The sequence below is a fragment of the Calliphora vicina genome, chromosome 2 (assembly GCF_958450345.1).
Source record: "Calliphora vicina chromosome 2, idCalVici1.1, whole genome shotgun sequence".
Classification (NCBI taxonomy): domain Eukaryota; kingdom Metazoa; phylum Arthropoda; class Insecta; order Diptera; family Calliphoridae; genus Calliphora; species Calliphora vicina.
Window position 1 is genome coordinate 34,876,804 of NC_088781.1, and position 21,550 is coordinate 34,898,353.

The 21,550-nt window shown below is 30.5% G+C and overlaps 2 protein-coding genes across 2 annotated transcripts; both read right to left on the minus strand.

Annotated features, from left to right (window-relative positions):
• Window positions 1-2,809: 2,809 nt before the first annotated feature.
• On the minus strand, window positions 2,810-5,108 carry LOC135950379 (lipase member H-like). Its single transcript, XM_065499926.1, has 2 exons — window positions 4,858-5,108; window positions 2,810-3,634 (listed from the first exon to the last, which is right to left on the minus strand). The coding sequence occupies exons 1-2, from the start codon at window positions 5,106-5,108 to the stop codon at window positions 2,827-2,829; spliced, it is 1,059 nt and encodes a 352-aa protein (XP_065355998.1). The 3' UTR covers window positions 2,810-2,826.
• Window positions 5,109-17,537: 12,429 nt separating this feature from the next.
• LOC135950380 (phospholipase A1-like) lies at window positions 17,538-21,305 on the minus strand. The gene is made up of 2 exons (XM_065499927.1): window positions 21,055-21,305; window positions 17,538-18,345 (listed from the first exon to the last, which is right to left on the minus strand). Exons 1-2 carry the CDS (start codon window positions 21,303-21,305, stop codon window positions 17,538-17,540), a joined length of 1,059 nt encoding a protein of 352 aa, XP_065355999.1.
• Between the last annotated feature and the right edge of the window lie 245 nt (window positions 21,306-21,550).

Below are 21,550 nucleotides of genomic sequence, written 5' to 3' on the forward strand. Positions count from 1 at the left end.
ATGTTTAATTTTAACTATGGTAAGTTTTTCGTTTTTTGGTGAAAACAATGAAAGGTATCTCAGATTTTCATAATAATAAACGATATAAAATAAAATTTATAAAATATATAAAGTTTTGTTATTAAAACAATCAAAAAACTAACAGAAAATATATTTTCTAACACTCCATCGATTTTTTAACTTTAAATTATATGATATTTGTTTATGCTTTTCTATTTATGGAAACAGTTTTTTTATTCATCTAAAACTTTTAAGTTACACGTAGAAACAAAAAGTATATACATTTTTAGTCCTTATCTGTTGTTGGCACGATGTAGCATAGAGGACAAGACCGTATATTTGGAATTGAAAATGGGCAAAATTGGTTAAGTAGAACAGAGTTATAGACCAAAAGTGGGGAGGCTGTAATGCGTTTGTGCAGATGTTTGTAACGCCCAAAAATATTAGTCTAACACCCACCTTAAAGTATTCCTATCGATTTTCTGAGTCGATTAAACGATGTCCGTCCGTCCGTCTGGCTTGTTGGCTGTCCATGTAAACCTTGTGCACAAAGTATAGGTCGCAATTTTGAAGTTATTTCAATCAAATTTAGTGCATATAATTTTTTCGTTCCAAGGTCCAATTCTGTTGAAACTGGTCCATTATTTCGCCTAGCCCCCATAGAAATATCCTCCCGAAATTGGATTTTATCGGTCATAAATGTTTAATTTTTATATGTATACGAAATTCATGTCACCAAATTTTGTTATGATCGGTCTATAAATAGTCATAGCTCCCATATAGACCCGCTTCCAAAAATCACTTTAACGTGCATAAATCTCTTACAAATTTTGGTAAACACACAAAATTCAACATAAATAACATTCATATAGACATCGACACACGACTTCCATAATTGGTCATAGCTCCCATATAAGACCCACTTCCGAAAATCACTCACGAATATAAAGTATTGATATTTTAAAGGAAAATTTTTTTTGCTCATTTAATCAGTGTATGGTATTATATGGTCGGGCTTGACCGACCATCGCTCTGAAATGATAATCTTAATAAATCATATAAATATCCATCCGAAATCCAAACAAAATAAAGAAAATAAATTATCTTCTAGCAATGTGAAATTTAACATAGATATGCTTTTACTGTCAACAGACATCTGTCAGGCGACTCCTGTCTAAATTTTATCAAGCTGTGTCGAGTAGTTTGTGCTTGACAGCCATTTATAACAAACTACCTCTTGAATTGAGGAGAAATCGGATAAAATTGAATTTCATCTGATTATTAATCATTATTTTTACGGAAAAAAAAACATTTAGCTTGGTAAAGAAGTTTTTTACTGAATATCGTTGTAGCCGTACAAACATGGAAAATACCGAACGTTCTGGATGCCCAGTTGAGGTCTCTACACCCGAAACAATCTATCGGTAACCTTATATCTTCAAAACTAATGAAGATGCAAAAAAACTTAAAATTGCATGTTACTTCATCTAAAAAATAAGCTGACAGGTGTTTCGTACTTTTTCGAAATTCGGACATTTTAGGGGAGAAAACGGGTAAAAACTGTATTTTTGTACTTTTTTGGCACCCTATGTGTATTTTAAACCAATAAACATATAAACAAATTTTAAATCGCATTCTTTACCTATCAAAAAATAAAAAATACAAGTTTGGTACTTTTTGGAAATTCGAACCCTTAAGGGATAAAAATTGTGTTCATTTTTGGTACTTTTTCATAAAATATGTTTTTCTATAATTTGACATAGACATACGAATATTTTATTATGAACTCCCACCTCGATGCAGATTTTTATTTGAATAAAATTTTACCACCGCAATGGGGATAAAAAGGGTACCAAAAAGGGGATAAAATCAGGAAAATACATTTTATTTTAAATTATTAAGCCAATTTTGATAATTGTTTTAACATTGGCTCCTGGATTCATACAAAAATTAACTAACAGGATGTTATTTGGAACTCGAGTGAATGGGTGTATATTGAGCCAAAAATTTTTTGGCAAAATGGAGTATTTTTAAATTTCAAGCTTTAAGGGTGTTCAAGGAGGAAAAGGGAAATTGGTACTTTTTTCCTAATGGTACTTTTTTAATATTTTAATTATTAGTATTTATTTACACACAATCCGGTGTACGAAAGGGTACACACATGTACAGTTTCAATGGCAACAATTAATGAATTAGGCTACGAAATGATCCGTATTCAGCCCTATTCTCCGGATTTAGCCTCGAGTGACTATTTCTTCTTTTGAAACCTAAAGAAATATGGAAAGATACTTTACTCCAACGATAAAATCATCTCACAAAAAATACCGAAAAATCTCTGTTTCATTCAATAAGCCATAGACTATTTGACCAAAATCGGGTGATCTGGTTCACGTTCAACAACAATCGGTGCCTTTATTAAATTAATTTTTTCATGTTTTTTTTCTTATTGAGTTATATTTTAGATATAATTTAGAATTAGTGATATAAAATTATATTGAATGATACAAGTAATAGTAAAATATCATAAATTATATTTATCTGTATTATACTTAATCAAACGATTGTAATATATTTTATATAAGACGTGAACCTTTTCACACTAATAGTCGGAAGTTCTTTTTTACTTCGTACATTAAAAAAATCAATAGTAATCCCAAATAAGCATTTTTGCTGCAATTCAAGTTGAAAACTAATATAATTCAAACATTGTGGGTTGGGATAAATTCAATTAAATAAATAAAGTCTTTTCTTAAATTAAAATTTCTTTTGTTAAAGGAGATCTCTTATATTTCCTAACAATAGCCTATATTTTAAACGTCTTAAAAACTAATTTGTTATTCTCACAATTGTTGGCTCTATGGCCTTTTTCATTCTGCACACTTCACCATAACCAAACGGTTGCGTTTTACGCGTACTCAAATAATAAACACCTCTCTTGGGCTGGGCCGGTTCTCCGCCCATATAAACCTGAGCCGGACAGTTTTTATTCTCTGCACCACAATTACATTTCTGATGAACAATGCTGTCATAACTTTTACACTGTATCGCACCAAATGCTCGATCACGACGTATCGATTCAACAAAATAATATAGGGCACCAAAATGATCACAAGCAAAATCCGGTTCCATAACTGTAACATTTGGACAATGTGGTTGACCCAAACCCCAGTTGGGATAGAATGAAGCATGACCCAAATTACTACCACGAAAACCAAACAATGCAGTATCCGTTTGTATTGATTCAACGTAAAGAGCATCGGAGGCAGCTAAACGCCAATTATCATTGAGCACTGAGTGTATGGGTCCAGCTGTATCCAGGGCATATATAACACCATATTTTTCGGGCTTTAATAGTTTCCCCGCTATACCAGCTATATGGCTACCATAGCTGTGACCAATTAAATACATATCTTTGAAGTGAATTTTAGTGGTTTCATATAGGAATCGAGTGAAAGCATTAAATTGTTTGGCTATTTCAAAAATTTCATTTATCACACGCAAGTAGTTAATGTTCAAGGCATAATCGCTCCAATCGACTAGAATGACATTAAAGTCTCCTTTCGCAAGATAGGCATCTTTAATGGCAGCACTGGAGCAAGTTTTCGTTTGACCATTCCAACCGTGGAAAGAAATTCTGGAAGATAAAAAAAATGTAAGAAAAAAACCATTAAGAAAGTATAGTCGGTCAAGCCCGATCATATAATACCCTACACTCGCATCGTCGTGAAATTAGATAGCGTAATTTCTATAAAAAAAAAAAACAAACACAAACTGCGATGCTTTTTGCTTGGAATCGAACCCGCAACCCTCAGATTGATAGCACAGCACTCTATTGTCTAGTCTATCAGGCATTAATATTAAACTTGTTATGAATTTTTTCTGGATAGTAAGTAACATTTTTAAAAGTTTTATGCGTTAGGTGTAATTTATTTGTATATAGAACTTATTTGTGGAAACATTTGTGTGGATATCGGTATAAATCAAGCATTTATGTCCAATAAAGTTCTATTTCAGGAGACATCCATTAAAGTTATATATTTCGGGAGCCATCAAGACGGACGGACGGACATTTTTAAATCGAAGTGATTCATAGTAGATTGGAATATTTTAAGGTGGATGTTGGAATAATATTTTTGGGAGTTATAAACATCAGCACAAACAGATAATACTCTCCCCAATACGGGGGTGTAAGGTGTAACAATATTTTAACATGTTACAAACGTAATGTTTTTTTTTGTTTAAGTATAATAGAGGCCATCAGCGCAAAAGTGGTGTAACCCACAATCTTTTTTTGGTTGCAGTTCTTACATACAGTCCTTACATTACGGGGTATTCAAAAGCAGATGGAGCCGAAAAAATCGTTTTTGCACAGAGCATAATACAACAAGATAATTTAGCCACAATTGTTCAAAAATGTTTTAATTTCCGCAATTTACCAACAAATTATTTTTACATGAAATTCTTTTACAATTACGTACATTAAGCATCATCAAAAGAAAAAAAAAACCTTTCTAAAAGTGTTAAGAATTTTTTTTGTCAAATTAACTTTAATGTATTTTAAATGAAATGCCTGTAGTACAAAACTATTTAATGGATAAAACTAAAGCAAAAACTCAAGTTCAATGTATCATAAAAATTAAATTCACTTAAAAAACTTAAAAGCGTGCCCACATCAAAAGCCGTCAAAAGGCGTAAGTACTCAAAAAACAATGTTATTTAATTTAACAATTACCATGATTCACATGTAATAAAAATGCCATTAAAATGCTTAAACTGTAAACAAAGTCCGTGATACTTAATAACACTTACAAGTGCATCATACTTCCCTTAACACCAACCAAACCTGCCTTTACATACCTTGTGGGCCACATGACATTAAAATTGGATCTTTGTATAGAATCCTGCTGGCCAGTGAACATGTTTTGTTTCTCGTATGGATTTTGTCTCGTATACAAATGAAAACGTAATTGTTTATAGCGTGGCCTTAAACGCGGATCCAGTATTTGACGAGCCTCTTTTGTAACTAGACCCGCTATAAATTCCACCGTTAAAGGTTCACAGTAGCCCAACTCGTTTTTGAAATAATTCTTGTTGTGCGCTGCATACATGTTCGCAAGTATGAATTAAACATGAAAATAAATAAAAAGAAAAAAAGGATTTATGATAATGTGCAATTATTGAAAATAAATTTAATGATCGAAAGAACAATAAATAAATTGTGAATTTAAAAACAAGTAAGAGTGTTATATTCGGCTGTGCCGAATTTTGTATACCATCAATATGTGAATATTTTTTTTAATTATTGACAATAATATATTTTGCTGATATAGGGGTTATATGGAGGGAAGGATCAATTATGGACCGATCCTCACAAAAATTGATAGATTAAAAAAAACGTATTTATGTCCAATTGCATCACGATATTAATTATTATAAAACACTTATACATGTTCAAGACATTTTCTGAGAAAGACCTTGTCTGATTTTCACCATACTTTACAGTGTAATTTCGGAGTTCCTTGTAAAAAATTTGTATAAAATTTTATCTGGATTGCCGTATAATCAAAACATTTATGGCTGCTCAAACAGTATCCTTAGGGGTCATTAGTATGGGGGCTAGGGGAAATCATGAACCGATATTGATCATTTTAAATACCACAGAACCCTTATAAATACTGAGTATTTGTGGAAAAGCTAGCTCCTTTCCTTTGGAACATATCGTGTATTCAAAAGACAGAGAGATGGACAGGCAGACAGACATATCTAGAATGTCATAGAATCTTTGTGGGTCTACGATGAATATTTCGATGTGTTACAAACGGAATGACAAATTCAATATACCCCCAACTTTTTTGATGGTGGGTAATTTATTTTTGGCGCTGACAGGGTGTCAAAAAATTTAATTGCAGTTTTTTGCTTAAAATATGCATATTTAATGTTTTTAATTAAATTGTAATTAAAGTCTTGTGAAGAATTCTTATTTAAGGTGTCGAAAAAATCGTTAAAACTAGAAATTTTTTGTTTATTAATTTACCAAAAAAAAGTAAAAATACAGCAAGCAATAATAATATCTAGAAGCTTTAGGACGGTTGGTACTAGATGTTATGTAAAATATGAGACTGTTATGTAGTTAGTTGTTTGATGATATTAGGACTGATGTGAGTTATACAGAAGCTCATTTCATTGACAAGCTTACAACCATTGCACTGTGGTTCCAAATCAAAATCTAGGTGGACAAAATATCTCCGATTCCAAAAAAAAAATCTTTAAAAGATCAATATAAACTTTTTTTCAAGTTACAGTAGGGTCTAGATATACATATAAAAATCATTAATTAAAAATTAAAAAAAATACTTTTTCATGTCTTTACAGTGATACAAAAGTGAACGAAAAAATTATTAAAATTATTCGTTCGTCAATTGTTTCTCTCAGTAAATTTATTGTATAGCTGTCTGTTTGACATGTGGCACGATCCAGCTGAAATCAGATATCTTCAATTTTAACGCTTTTCGCTTAAAGCACAAAAAAGTTAGTGATTATATCTCTATACCGCTCATATTTAGGTGTTATATTCTGAACATCATTATTTGTGAATACATATGTACCAATGATTCCACAGGCAGAGAGTTTTTCTCGATATAATAGTGTTTCGACAATGAATTACCATCGCTGCAACTGGGGCAATTCTGTATATTGACATATCCACTTAACCAAACATGTGATTCATCACTAAACAAAATTTTCAAATAAAATTTTGGGTCAAAGCGAAGTTTCCTTCGGCAAATGTACGGCGCGAACGATCATCGTGAAGCTTCATCATCTTGAATCTTGTAAGCACGCAAACAATACTCAAAATTGTACATAATGTACGTGGACACAAGTTTAATTTTTCAACAGCACGCTGAACACCTTTTAAAGATACAACTGCTTGGAACTCTGTTGTGTATTTTTTGGGCGTTGAGTGATACAGTATAATTATTTTATGTTTCTGCACAAAATTATAAGTACATATTATTAAATTCTTAGGTCGTATTTTGATATTTTTGATGCATATTTTAGGAGCATATTTTCAATTATAAGGCTACGCGTAATTAAACCCAAAAATATAAACAGGTAAATAAAAATGACTACAACAATTAAAATTCCACTTAAGTATACGTTATAAGAAGCCATAAAAAATATAGAGAAAATTAGACTTATTTGAATAAAAATGTTGAAAACCAAGGCAGTTCATGTTAGTGAAATTATTCACGTTAGCGATTGTCGAATTTCATGGTAATAATATAAAATTTACACGCTTGAACGTGAAATTCTTTTATTATTATTTTCATTATTAAAATATAAAACTAAAATTATTGATTAAAATGCATTACAAAACAAAACGAGAAAATATACATACATACATTGAAATAAAATTACATAGCAAATAAAATTACTCATTCGCTGCATACAAAAAATATTAATTTGGAGAATACAAACATATTTTTTAAATAAGAGAATTCCCAAAACTTTAAAAATCGAATTTAATGTATGTTTTTCAGTGTTTCAGTCAGCATAGAAAACAAATGCAGTGAACAAAAATTGTTCACGTTATAGAGCTTTCTGAGTTTGTTTACGTTACAGAGTAGTCAATGTAAACAAAAACTTGTTCACGTTAGACGGTGTTCACGTTACCGCGAGTGCACTGTAATTAATATTATTAATTTTAATATTAATATTGATATTCAAATTTTTCTAGAAGTATATACAGTAGAGTTGGCCGATTTGTATGGATAAAAATGAAGAAAAAGTAAAAAAATTTACTTTTATTTTTAAGGTTTTTTAGTATACATATAATTTTTACTTTTTCTGAAATGTGTTAGTGGAAATTTGTTTCCTCATACCAAAATCTATCGAAAAATCGATGGCACAATATCGATTGCTAAATCGACCCACCCTAATATACAGAGTTAAAGAGGACACTTTCTCTAGGTGATTTATTTTTTTTGATCCATTTTGCTCCTTAAAAGTTACGTTTTTCTAAAATTCAAATTTGATGAGAAATAGTAATTTAAAAAATATTTTAGAACACCCTAAATATAAACAATAAACAGGCCATTTAAAGAAATTTCGGTCCATTATCGATAACATCTGATCAAATATAGAAAAATTAACTCTTTTCTAAAATTAAATAAAATATTTGTGTTTGCCACGCCAACTATTTCCAATATTTTGACCAAATATTTCGGCATCAAATTTTTAAAATCGATGACAAAACAAATTTATGTTTTGACCAATGAACACTAATTCTAAGCCACCGTGTGTTGTCTTTCGGGATGCGCATTATCGTTAAGAGTAAACAGATTGTTTTCCGAATATGAGCACCGATCAGTTTTTCTAATTGATCCACGATTTTCAAAATAAATTTTAACAATTTTAATAATGTTTGTATCATAAGTCTTTTTTTTTAAAAAATGGCCATTTTTGAAACAAACACGCCTGTGTCTTAACTCTTTTATTTAATAATTTCGCCATATTGTAAAGTTTGTTGTTTAACTCTTTAGTAATAAACTTCCTAGAATATAAGCAAAGGATGTGTCTTAAATCTTTTATTAAACACTCTTCTAAAAATGTGAACAAGTTTTGTATTTTAACTAGAGACCGAAAATAACTCGTCCATGTAACAAAAAAACCCAAATTGTGATTTAAATTTTGTGATACAAATAAATCACTCAAAATAACAATTATAAAATGATTTTTATTTGCATGGTTTAGTATGACCTTGATTAGTTTTTATTGTTTTTTAATGGTTTGATGTGAGAAAATCAATTCAATTGTTCTTTCTCTTAATAACTGTTACTTTCTCTTTTATTTACATACAATAAGATATTTTTAGTAATTTTTAACAAATAATAGAAAGAATATGATGAATATGAAGTAATGTAGTCTGAGTAACATAATTCAGCTTTTTTACATTTTGGTATGTTTTGATAATTTTCAGTAAAATTAGTTTTTTATGTAAAATTTTTAAATGTTGAATTTTTAGTGGTTCTCAATCTGCACTCAAATTACAAGCTGTGTTTAAAATATAAATATAATGGTACATATGTATATGTATGTACCAGTCATACCGAAAGGGTTAGTCTTTGAGAAAACACTAAGGATTCCAATCACGATCCAGGAATTTTCTGCATTAATAAATCACGAACACCGGAATTTGTAGAAATAAATCCCGGGATTAACAATAACTAATTTTATATTGGAATTATTAAAAATATCACAATTCTCTAGATAATTTAATTATACAAACTTAAAAAATGTTGTTAAAATATAATTGAATCAAATTCGATGTTTACAACCAAAATAAAGTAGATTTTTTTACAGTTTTTTAAAATTACAGTAGAAAGTTATAAAAATTGCATTAATAAACAGTTCGTAAAAAAAGAACATAAAAATATTTACATTTAAATGAAAGTAATTAAAAAACATTATTATTGTGTTCGTCATGATAAATTTGGCTTCATTACTGGATTAACCAAAATTAAATTGTTAAGTGTTACTCAGCGATTCCACAACAAAATTACATGGAATTCTGTGGGAATCTTCTGATGGAGCTTTAGAATTTGATGTTGAACATAAAGAGTAAGCCAGAATATACTTATACACACTATTCCAGCCAAAACGTAGTCTTAGTGCAACAAATTATTATTTATTTAATCGCGTTAGCGTTTAATTATTATTATATTTTCTAAATAATTAACTTTTAACTGGTCAAAATGGACAACGAAAAAAAATATGTAAAAAAAAATATTCTAAATTTTTCAAAAAAAAATCAATATGGACTTTCAAAAAAATAGCATAAGATCTGAATGTTCATCGTCAAATTGTTTCCAAAGCCATTAACCTTTAACACCTAAGACCGTCTGTAGAAGGTCATCAAAAAATGCAATTTATTGTAAAATCGGATTTTTTTACACCTTACTAAAGAATTTTTATTCAGTATAAAAATACCTATCAACCGGTACCAGTTTGAACGGGCTCAATAAATAAGTTTGGCAGAAAAATAACAGGTTCAATCTGAATTTTAGTGAAAAGAGTCAAAAAAAATATTTCTGATTTTTGTGAAAATTCAAATTTAAAAAAATATAGTTTTAATTTGCTCTCTTGACTCGGGAATTTTTTTGGTAAATATTTGAAATTCAAACTTTCATATTTGTTTACTAATTTGATTTGTGACTGAACATGTGTCACCAAATTGTGGTTTTTGAAAACACCATCTGTAGACTGTCTTAGTCATTTAGTTGAACAAAATTTAACTATTCTGTTTAGTCTTCTTTACTAATAAGTTAGAAAAATTGTCTTAAAAATTAAGCTTTTATCATTGATTGATTAGGAAATAGCTGATTTGATGTAGTCAATTGAAAATGATGTTGAATTCAAAGATACTGATGAAGATTTCGATGACTATATTGAAGATCCATATTATCAATGCGATGAAATTATGCCAGAATATAGTGCAATTATAGCAGTAGCTAGTAGTTCCAGTTTAAACGAAATGAATGCAAAGCAAGAATCATCCACAAAATCGTGTAAATATTGTAAAAAATCTGACACACATATACGTTTTAAACATATCAACTTATGTTTTTGAAAATCAAAAAATTGCTTTAAAGAATATTAAAATTATATTTTTTATCCAGCTTTAAGCAATAATTTTAAATAAAATTGATAATTTTGAAATTTAATATAACAACTCTTTTATACTTTTTGTTTCGTTAAACCTCTGACACCGTCTATAGACGGTCTTTCTCTTTTTGCTCTGGTGCTTTCCAGGAGCATTTTTTTTGACAAATAGACTTCAAATTCGTGCTTATCAGCCCAAAATTATTTTAGCATTATTCCATGTATTTCAAGTTCAGGTATTTAAGAGTTAAACAGTACTTCTATCAGAAAAGCAGCTCGTAAGTTAAATGCAATGTTTCTTTTGTGGGCAGAGCCCATCGTATAATGTTCAGAAAATTCCAGATCGCAATGCGGTAAAGAAATTCTCTTGTTATGTGATGAATGATGAAACTAATGTACTGTCATGACAGCCATTTCACAACTTCTGGGTCAAGATTTTTATGTGGCTGATGGACAAGGTGATGTTCGAGAACAATACCGGACAAAAGAACAAACAAAATTCTCCAAGAAGTTTCTTTTGTGGGAAGCCATTTGTAGTTGTGGCAAAAGAAGCCAATCATTTGTGTTATCAGGCACGATATATACAGAAATATTATTACGGAGTTCCTACAAGAACGGTTTATACCTTTCTTAAAACAGCATGCCACTATGGAAAAAGGCCCTTGAGTGGTATTAAAACAATAATGTAAACCAAAAATCCACCCAAACTTCGGCCTGTGGAAAAGTATTGGCCTATTGTAAAAAAAGAATTAAATAACACGGGAAATGTATCACAGGACATGTCCGATTTTAAGCGTAAGTGGGCTACCTCGTCCAAAAAGGAAGCGGAAGTAACTATAACATATTTAATGGGGGGATTTCGGGAAAAAGTGGAGAAATTTATGCCAATATTTTAATGTTTAATTAATTTGAACAATATTTGAATAAATCGTATTTTTGATAATTTTTATATTGAATGGTTTAAATTTTATTTAATTTATTATAAGTAAAAGTTTCTTCTGGCTCACTTTACTACAGCTGGAATCACATAAATACAAAAAATATTTTGGAAATTCTCAGGGATATGAAAGAATACGATTTTCAAAGAACATTCTTTACAATTATTCGTCCAGAAAAATGTAAACAAAATTATTTTTTTTTAATTTTCACTGAAAAATTGACGAAATCGGTCAAGTAGAGTTATGGTCCAAAATTTAAAACAACCTCCAAAAAAGTTGATATTTTTCAAAACTGTTTTGCAATTTTCTTTAAATATATTGCAGATAATACTCATATATATAAAAATAGTCCCAAAATTGATCATAGCTTCCATTTAAGGACCACTTTCGTAAAACACATTAATCTACATAAATCTATATATATAAAAATGAAATGGTCCATGTATGTAATGTCATCACGTGAGAACGGCTGGAGCGATTTGGCTGTTTTTTTTTTTTATTTGATTCGAAATTTTGAGGAGATGGTTTGTAAATTCCGGGTAAAACTCGGAAATTCTTTAAAGTATGCAGTACAATTTAAATATTTTATTTGCTAATAAATAATAACAGGCTGGTGTGCGTGGGTTGAAGAAACTTGAAGAACTAACATTAGTAAATGCTACCCGGCGAAGCCGGTGCGATCAACTAGTATTTTATAAAAATGGATTTCGTATCAAACTTTTACATAAATAAATATTATGTAAGCAAAAATCTAAATTCAGGATTTTATGAACATAACACTCTTACTTGTTAATTTTGAAAATTCTTTTTATTTATTTGGCTCAAACAAGTTACAACAAAATTTCAAATTTGTTGCAAGATTCTTTTATTATTTTCAATTAATTTTTTTTTTCAAATAACTTTGTTTTCAAATTGCATTTTACAATACATATTATAATTGTTTATGTTAATTTTTTATTATTTCAAAATTTCCATCTTGCAAATACCAACCATTGCAAATCGTTATCACTAAGATCACTAGACACAAACTGAACAACATATTGATATGATTTTTCATTTCGAACGAACCGATCACACGAATATCCTGCGTACAACTGAACATGACAGCGATTTAGAACAAAAATTTATAAGAACATTTCACCTCGCGAGACAAACGATCCCTTAAAAAGCAACAAGTTAATAATTACAACGATCATTTTGTTAACAGTACTACTAACTAAAGTAAAATTAAAAATTATTTTATATATTTCTCAACACATCATCACCAGACACATTCTAGCTGTTCTACTGAGAAACATATACACTTGCATCTAAATAAATGTGTTTAGTAAGTGGGTTCAACAGCTTTAGTTTTGTTATATATTTACTTTGTTATTTAAATAAAACATCCTCTTAACTGCTTCATAGTACAACATACGTCATTATGATCATCATTATGATGATCCACCTATGTTGAACCGTTAATTTAGTGAATAAAAATACATTTCTGTGTACAATATGTAGCAAAACGTTTCATGCATTTCAAGTGGTTAGACGGAATTGTTAAGAAAAGCATCATATGTTCCTGCATTTCTGATAGTGGCAATGTACTGTTTACTGATACGAAATTGCATTATCAATTTGAATTTAACGGCTGCTTGCAACATTCATCGTGTTTATAAACATTTCCATCAGTAGAAACTTCTACTTACCAACAATGTTGATAGCACGCTGTTATTAACATTGTTTTCAAGTATGACAACATTAACTGTGAAGCAGCTTTGAAAGCTCTAGGTGATCATTTTGAAAATAGAACATTCGAGTTTTTTTCGCTAGACTATTCATGAAGCTTCTAGATGATGGCGCTGTGTATATAAATAGTAGCAGTGAGTTGTGAGTTGTGAGTGAGTCAGTAATGTGTCGACTACTTTGTATACTACTGTATGTAAGGTCATTTGACATCCTCCAAGTACACATATGTTAAATAGTTAGTCTCAAGGCTTATTTGATAACCAATAGGATTCGGGTACAGTCCCAAAAACTGCTGGGATATATAAAACTTTCAATTTCATTGGGAGAGAAAAAATTCATCGATTTTAATGATTCTAAATAACTGATAACTAACTTAATGAACTTGTTTTGTTGTTTTGAGCTCTTTGTGCTTCAGTAGTTTTCCTGTAAATAATATTCCTAAAAAAATCACTTACAACATAAAAAGTCGTCATATATCAGGATTATTGCAAGAACAATGATATTGTTGCATACGATAATGTTAAGTGATTAAAATGTTTGTGGTGATGTCAATAAAATGGGTTTTATATTTATGTTCCTACTTGGAATTATTTAATCTAAAGGAAAAACATTTATTAAGCAGATTGATATCTATTAGGTAACATACAAATTTTACATGCTTTTTAATTAATGCATACTAAAATCAAATTAATTACTTAATTATCTAAAGTGGATATTCGTTTTATAAAGCTAGAGGATAATGAAACAATTGATAAACAGAATGAGTTGTTGAGGATATTATTTGGTCCTAATTTTAGCGACTATATGCTGATGTTTGCCAATGAATCTTCGATCAGCAATAACCCAAGTCCCACTTAGACAAAGATCTGCCAAAGAAAAAACTTTTGAGACTCAGAATCTCTTTGAAAATTATTTTGGCGTCGTCCTTCTTTATATCTGTCCGGTTGCCTAGCTGTAAATGTAAATCTTTAGAAACAGGAATTGACACAGTCGACTCATTAAAAATAATTGCTAAGTATGTTCTTATAAAAGTCAATGGTACATTAACACAGAAACTCATACTATGAACTGTTTCCTATTAAAAGGAATCAAGGTTGTTTCTTTAAAAAAACCAGTCATTCTAAATGAAACAATGAAATGGAAAGTTACTTCTTAAATATAACGATTCAGGTTTATTTGTTTAAAAAAAATAATATACAACGTAAATATTAAAAACAAAAGTAAATAAAAGCATGTAAGAGCGCTATATTCGGCTATGCCAAATCTTATGAGTCTATTGTGGATGGCATGCGAGCTAAAGTTGAATTGTCAGTTTCCAAGATGGTACTACAGATGGCAACTGACAGTTATAATTTTCAGTTGCCAAATTTGTGGTTACCTTCTGAAAACGCAACTGAAGTTCGGTTGCCATTGGAGATTTAATCCCGGGAAATTTCTGCTGGGAACTCTCGGAATAAAATCCGATTTCTGGGAAATTTTGTCGGGAATCCCGGGAATTAAAAACTAATAAAAAAACAAAGAAAACAATTTATAACTCAATTTGGAATGGTTTTTTACAGATTTTTGCTTATATCTCGGCAATAAAAGACCGCTTATTATTAAGATTATTATTATTTGTTTGGGGGGTTTCGAATGATAATTAAAAATACATATGGACATCGCTTTATTGACTTCGCTATCTATAAGACTTCAATCGAATTAGCAATTTGCATATTTCCAAAAAGTTTCAATAGTACTTTATATATATTGTTACGTTTTAACCTTTTCAAAATGCTGGTTTACTTCCTTAAAATAAACCGGATACCTTTGATTGCAAATAAAAGCCGTTTAGTAGTTTGAAAATGGTACCAACTCTTTATTTATTCAAATGTACAACAACAGCAGAATTAAATAGTCACTCAATGTTTTTTTATACACGTTTATAAATTCGCAGAAATACAGACACTATTTATAATTTACACGAATTCACTTGAAAAATATAACACACTTTAAGGCACTCAGTTGATGTTTATTCATAAAGCGTCTCTGATAAACTGACTAACGACTGCAACCTCTACCACTATTTATAACACTGTCATCTGCACTCTAGATTGCTCTTTAACTGTCAAAGTTCGAATATTCTAGATCTTACTAATACATACGCCATCTGTGGTGTACTTTCTACAATGTTCTTTAACTGAATATTCGAATTCAAACAGCGTTGCCAACTTACGATCAATGGTCAACTGAAAGCTTTTATTTAATAATGCTCACAGATATGTTACAGTTTGCTATTACAGCACTATTATTTGAAAGCATTATGCTACTTTTAAATCAGCCCTTAAAATCGTTATATTCAAGTACAATTTTGTAACAATATGTATGTGGTCAATAGAAATAAATAAAATATGGTAAATTTTTGTTCTAACTATTCATTCCTTTCGCACTTTGCGTTGGAATTCCTTGAAAAATCCATAATTAGGACATGAAATGAAATATCAGTTATATTTGCATTTATTGGCATTTTGCGATGAGTGCCTTGAGGCATGCTTGGGCATTAGAGGGTTAAAACATGTGGCTCAAAGTTGAAATTTTGATAACAAACAAATAGATCAAATTCCGAAGGGCTTAGGGACGACATATTCGAAAAATGGGACTAGTTTTTTATAGCAAAATGTTTTCCGTAAAGATACCTCGCAGAAAAACATAAAATTGTTCTTAAAACTCCAAAAATCTACTATTTTTTCAATATTTAAATTGAAAATGGTTTATTTTTGGATCCATAATAGATATTGATCTGAAATCGTTTGTATATTATTGGTAATTTAGTTGTCCAATAAAGAAAATTTGAGTCCATTCGGTCCAAAAGTACGCCCTATATTTTTAAAAAAGCGGACCAAGGTATTAAAAAAATTTTAAAATTTCAATTTTGAAATGCCTGTAATTTGGAAATTATAAGAGATAAATAGCACAAGACCTAGCCGAGCACTTTCCAAAAATATTAAAATATTTGAAATCGGTTGGCACGCGTTTAAAAATTTATATGTCGAAGGTACCCTACTTTGAGCACCCATAGCGCCGCACCTGGAATATTTGTAGGGTCCATTTTAATAACTTTAACTCGAATACTCCTTGTCTACGCCCAAATAAAATTTTATCCCGATCGGATAAGCGGTTTAGAAATGCCAGATTTATTTCCAAAAAATTTTGATTCTGCCCCACTGTGCACTGTGATGTTATTTACAGAGTGATAGTAAAACAAACTTTGCACATATTTCAAATACGTATAGGGCTATACAAATATGGAGCTTTTGGATCGGTGCTTTGCGTTTTATTGAATAGTTTACTCAACATTTTTTTTAATTGCTTAAATTTGGATATCCCCAGGGGAGCTATGTCCCATTAAGTGAGTCAACTTTCACTTAACGCGCTTTTGTGTATTTTCCCAAAGAAAATTTGTTCTATAAAAGAAAAAGAAACACTTTTTTGGGAAAAAACGTCAAAAACGCCATAATTCAAAAAACCCAAATTTCGAGTAAAAACCAATTGCACAGTAAATAAGTTGTTTTAATAATTGACAAAGTCTTGTGAACTAGATTTTAAAATTACACGCAGGATCGCATAGAAGCATTTTTTATTAACCAAATCGTTTGAATCAGATACCAAATTTTGTGAAGATCCATAATTGGTCCACATCCAAAAAATACTTTATCGAACACAAAATCAATATTGAGAAAAATAAAATATAAAACAACTTTTGTGTAAGTACTACTGGATTTAGTGACTGTCGATCCATGATTATACAAAGCTCCTCGGAAAATACATTATACTCTAGCGATGTGAAATGTATCACAGATACATATTTTGAGAACCAGATAAATGTTTTTATACAAAACAAAAATAGGTGCCAATATTATAATGGTGGTGGATATAAATGATTCGCCTCAGCCGAATAAAACAATCTTACTTGTTAAAATTAATATTTTCAAGTTTTTTTCTTATTGGGTGATATAATGGTTAAAATGGAATTGAATGATACAAGAAAGAGCAAATTATGATAAATTATATTTATCTATATTATACTTAACAATTCAAGTTGAAAATATAAAATGTAATTTAAGCCTCGAGTCCAGTGGTATAAATTCAATAAAATAAATAAAGAGTTTTTTTAATTAAAATATCTCTTATATTTCCTAAAAATAACCTATATTTTAAGCATCTTAAGGACTAATTGGTTATTCTCACAATTGTTGGCTCTATGGCCTTTTTTATTCGGCACACTTCACCATACCCAAATGGTTGAGTTTTTCGCGTACTCAAATAATAAACACCTCTCTTGGGCTGAGCCGGTTCTCCGCCCATATAAACCTGAGCCGGACAATTTTTATTCCCTGCACCACAATTGCATTTCTGTTGAACAATGCTGTCATAACTTTTACATTGTATCGCACCAAAAGCTCGTTCACGACGTATCGATTCAACAAAATAATATAGGGCACCAAAATGGTCACAAGCATATCTTGGTTCCATAACTGTAACATTTGGACAATGGGGTTGACCCAAACCCCAGTTGGGATAGAATGAAGCATGACCCAAATTACCACCACGAAAACCAAGCAGTGCAGTATCCGTTTGTATAGATTCAACGTAAAGAGCATCGGAGACGGCCAAACGCCAATTATCATTTAGCATTGAATGTATGGGTCCAGCTGTATCCAGGGCATATATAACTCCATATTTCTCGGGCTTTAATAGTTTCCCAGCTATGCCAGCTATATGGCTACCATAACTGTGGCCAATTAAATACATATCTTTGAAGTGAATTTTTGTGGTTTCATATAGGAATCGTGTGAAATCATTAAATTGTTTTGCTATTTCAAAAATGTACTTTACCACACGCAAGTAGTTAATGTCCAAGGCATAGTCGCTCCAATCGACTAGAATGACATTAAAGTCTCCTTTCGCTAGATAGGCATCCTTAATGGCAGCACTGGAGCAAGTTTTTGTTTGACCATTCCAACCGTGAAGAGAAATTCTGAAAAATAAAAACAATATATATAAGAAAGAAACAAGTAAGAAAGTATGATCGGTCAAACCCGACCATATAATACCCTACAATAAGTAAAAGAGCAAAAACATTTTTCTTTTAAAATTTCAATAATTTATATTTTTGAGTGATTTTCTGAAGATTTTCACTAGGAAATCAGGTACCATACGAATTGAAGCCGAGGACCATGAAAGACGATTTTGGATGTCCGAAATGATGTTTTGACGCTATAAAAGAAAATCATTTTTGCACCGAATTATTACCTGCGATTAAAACTGGATCCATTACGATAACCCCATGCGTAAAAGAACGAATGTGAAGCTCGGCCAACCAGCCGAAACGACACCAAAGCCAAATGTCCATGTCGCTTAGGTAATGCTCTGTATTTGGTGGGATTAAAATGGTTCTACCTATTATGAGCTGCTGAAATCTGTACCGAACGCAACTGATTCGTATAAAGTGAGTATTTGACAAAAAACGCACAGAATATGCTGCCAAACATGAAACTGTAACATTATATCATATTAAAATTACATCATGAAACCATAAAATTTCATCATGACAACACTCGGCCACATGTTGCAATACCAGTTAAAATCTATTTAGAATGAAGTGGATTGGAAGATTTAACTCATCCGCTTTATAATCCAGACCGTGCCCGTCCTACTACTATTTGTTTCGATCGATGCATAATACTCTCTCTGGGATACGCTCCACTTTTGAATAGAGTATCCGATGATGGCCTTACTCGTTATTGGCCTCAAAAAATCAGCAGTTATTTTGTCTCGGAATTTATATGTTGCCAGAAAGATGGGAAAAGGTCATAACTAACAATGGCCAATACTTTGAAAAAATTTATATTGACACATGTTCAAAATAAATACTAAAAATTTTAAAAAATCCCTTGGTGATTTTTTTCCACGTTCAAAAACACATTTATTTCCGCAATTCACCAACAAATTATTTGTACATGAAATTCTTTTACAATTATGTACATTAAGCATCATCAGGATAATAAAACCTTTATAAAAGTGTTAAGAATTTTATTTGGAAAATTAACTTTAATGTATTTTAAAACTATTTAATGGATAAAACCAAAGCTTCAATGTATCATAAAAATTAAATTCACTTAAAAAACTAAAAAGCGTGCCCTCATCAAAAGCCGTCAAGAGGCGTAAGTACCCAAAAAATATTATTTAATGAAACAATTATCATGATTCACATGTAATAAAAATACTTAAAAAAGTCCGCAATAATAACACTTACAATTACATTATACATCCATTTACTATACCTTAAATCTGACTGTACATTAGAGTGCTCCAAAAAAATAAAATTGCGAATTTTGACCGTCCTCTAGAATTGTTCTATGTATTGTAGAAACACATTGTGTAAAATATTAGGATGATAGGATAACGTTAACTGGTGGCGCAACGACGCTGAAGTTTTGAGGTACATTTACAAGGGGAAAATATGCAATTTTTTCAGTTTTTGTAAAAATTTTGCAATTAAATAATGACTTTTAAAATTTAATTTAAAAGAATCGAAATGTGTACGTAATTGTCGTTATAATAAGATATAAAAGACAAAAATTGGTGAAAAAATGTTAAAGTTATTATAAAATCGCCAGGCCATTAACGTGCCTCTGGCCACTAGAACAAGAAATTTATGAACAAAATTATTAAAATGAAAGCTCATTTTTACTTAAAATATATCCATATTTACTTGTATATGAGTTTTTGTCCTCGTAGGATTACCGTTAATTCGCAGGTATGACCAAAAAATTAAATTTTTTTAACGGCAGTTTCAAAACTCCAATTTCAAATTTTTAAAAATTTTGTTAAACAAATTTCAGAATTTTTTGATCATCACATTGGGATTTATTGACAACATAATAGGGAATAAAAATGTGAAAAAAGTATGTCAATACCTCCTATAGTTTTTCCGTACCTGCGATATAAATTTTGCGATTTTCGAGAAAAACTAATTTTTTGGCCATATTTTGGGGAATGACCAGAATTTCCTTACTGTAATGATTTTTAAGTAAAAGCTATTCAGAATAATATAGTCCAGGTAATTTTAAATATAGTCTGAAAGTTTTACTAAAATCGGAAAACTTTAACCCTTAAATCGTGAAGGTCAAAGGTCAATTTTTTCAATATTTGGAATTTCTCATGGAAAGATAGCGAAATATTATATATTTTTGGGCCGATTTTGATGAAACTTAAGAAAAATATAAAATGAAGTCTAGTATTCACAATAACAGTACAAAAATGGAAATTAACCCTTAAGAGTACTTGGGGTCAAAATGAATGTGTTTTTCGTGATTTTAAAAGTTGAGGGTCATTTGGACCCCAAGTGCTATTAAGGGTTAATTTCCATTTTTGTACTGTTATTGTGAATACTAGACTTCATTTTATATTTTTCACATTTCGATTCTTTTAAATTAAATTGTAAAAGTCATTATTTAATGGCAAAATTTTTACAAAAACTGAAAAAAATGCATATTTTCCCCTTGTAAATGCACCTCAAAACTTCAGCGTCGTTGCGCCACCAGTTAACGTTATCCTATCATCCTAAGATTTTACACAACGTGTTTCTACAATACATAGAACAATTCTAGAGGGGGAGACGGCCTGTACCTAGAAAGTTTTTTTCGTCCATACAATCTTGGAGCACTCTACTGTACATACATACCTTATCGGCCACATGACATTAAAATTGGATCTTTGTACAGAATCCCGCTGGCCAGTGTACAAGTTTTGTTTTTTGTATGGATTTTGTCTCGTATACAAATCAAAACGTAATTTTTTATATCGTGGCCTTAAACGCGGATCCAGTATTTGACGAGCCTCTTTTGTAACTAGACCCGCTATTAATTCCACCTTTAAAGGTTCACAGTAGCCCAACTCGTTCTTGAAATAATTCTTGTTGTGCGCTGCATGCATGTTCGCAAATATAAATTAAAACATGAAAATATATAAAAATAAAAAAATGGATTTATGATAATGTGTAATTATTGCATATTAATTTAATGAACGAAAGAACCAAAAACAAGTAAGAAAGTATGGTCGGTCAATAATACCCTACACCAAGTAAATGAGTAAACATATTTTTCTTTTAAAATATCAATAATTTATATTCGTGAGTGATTTTCGGAAGTGGGCCTTATATGGGAGCTATGACCAATTAT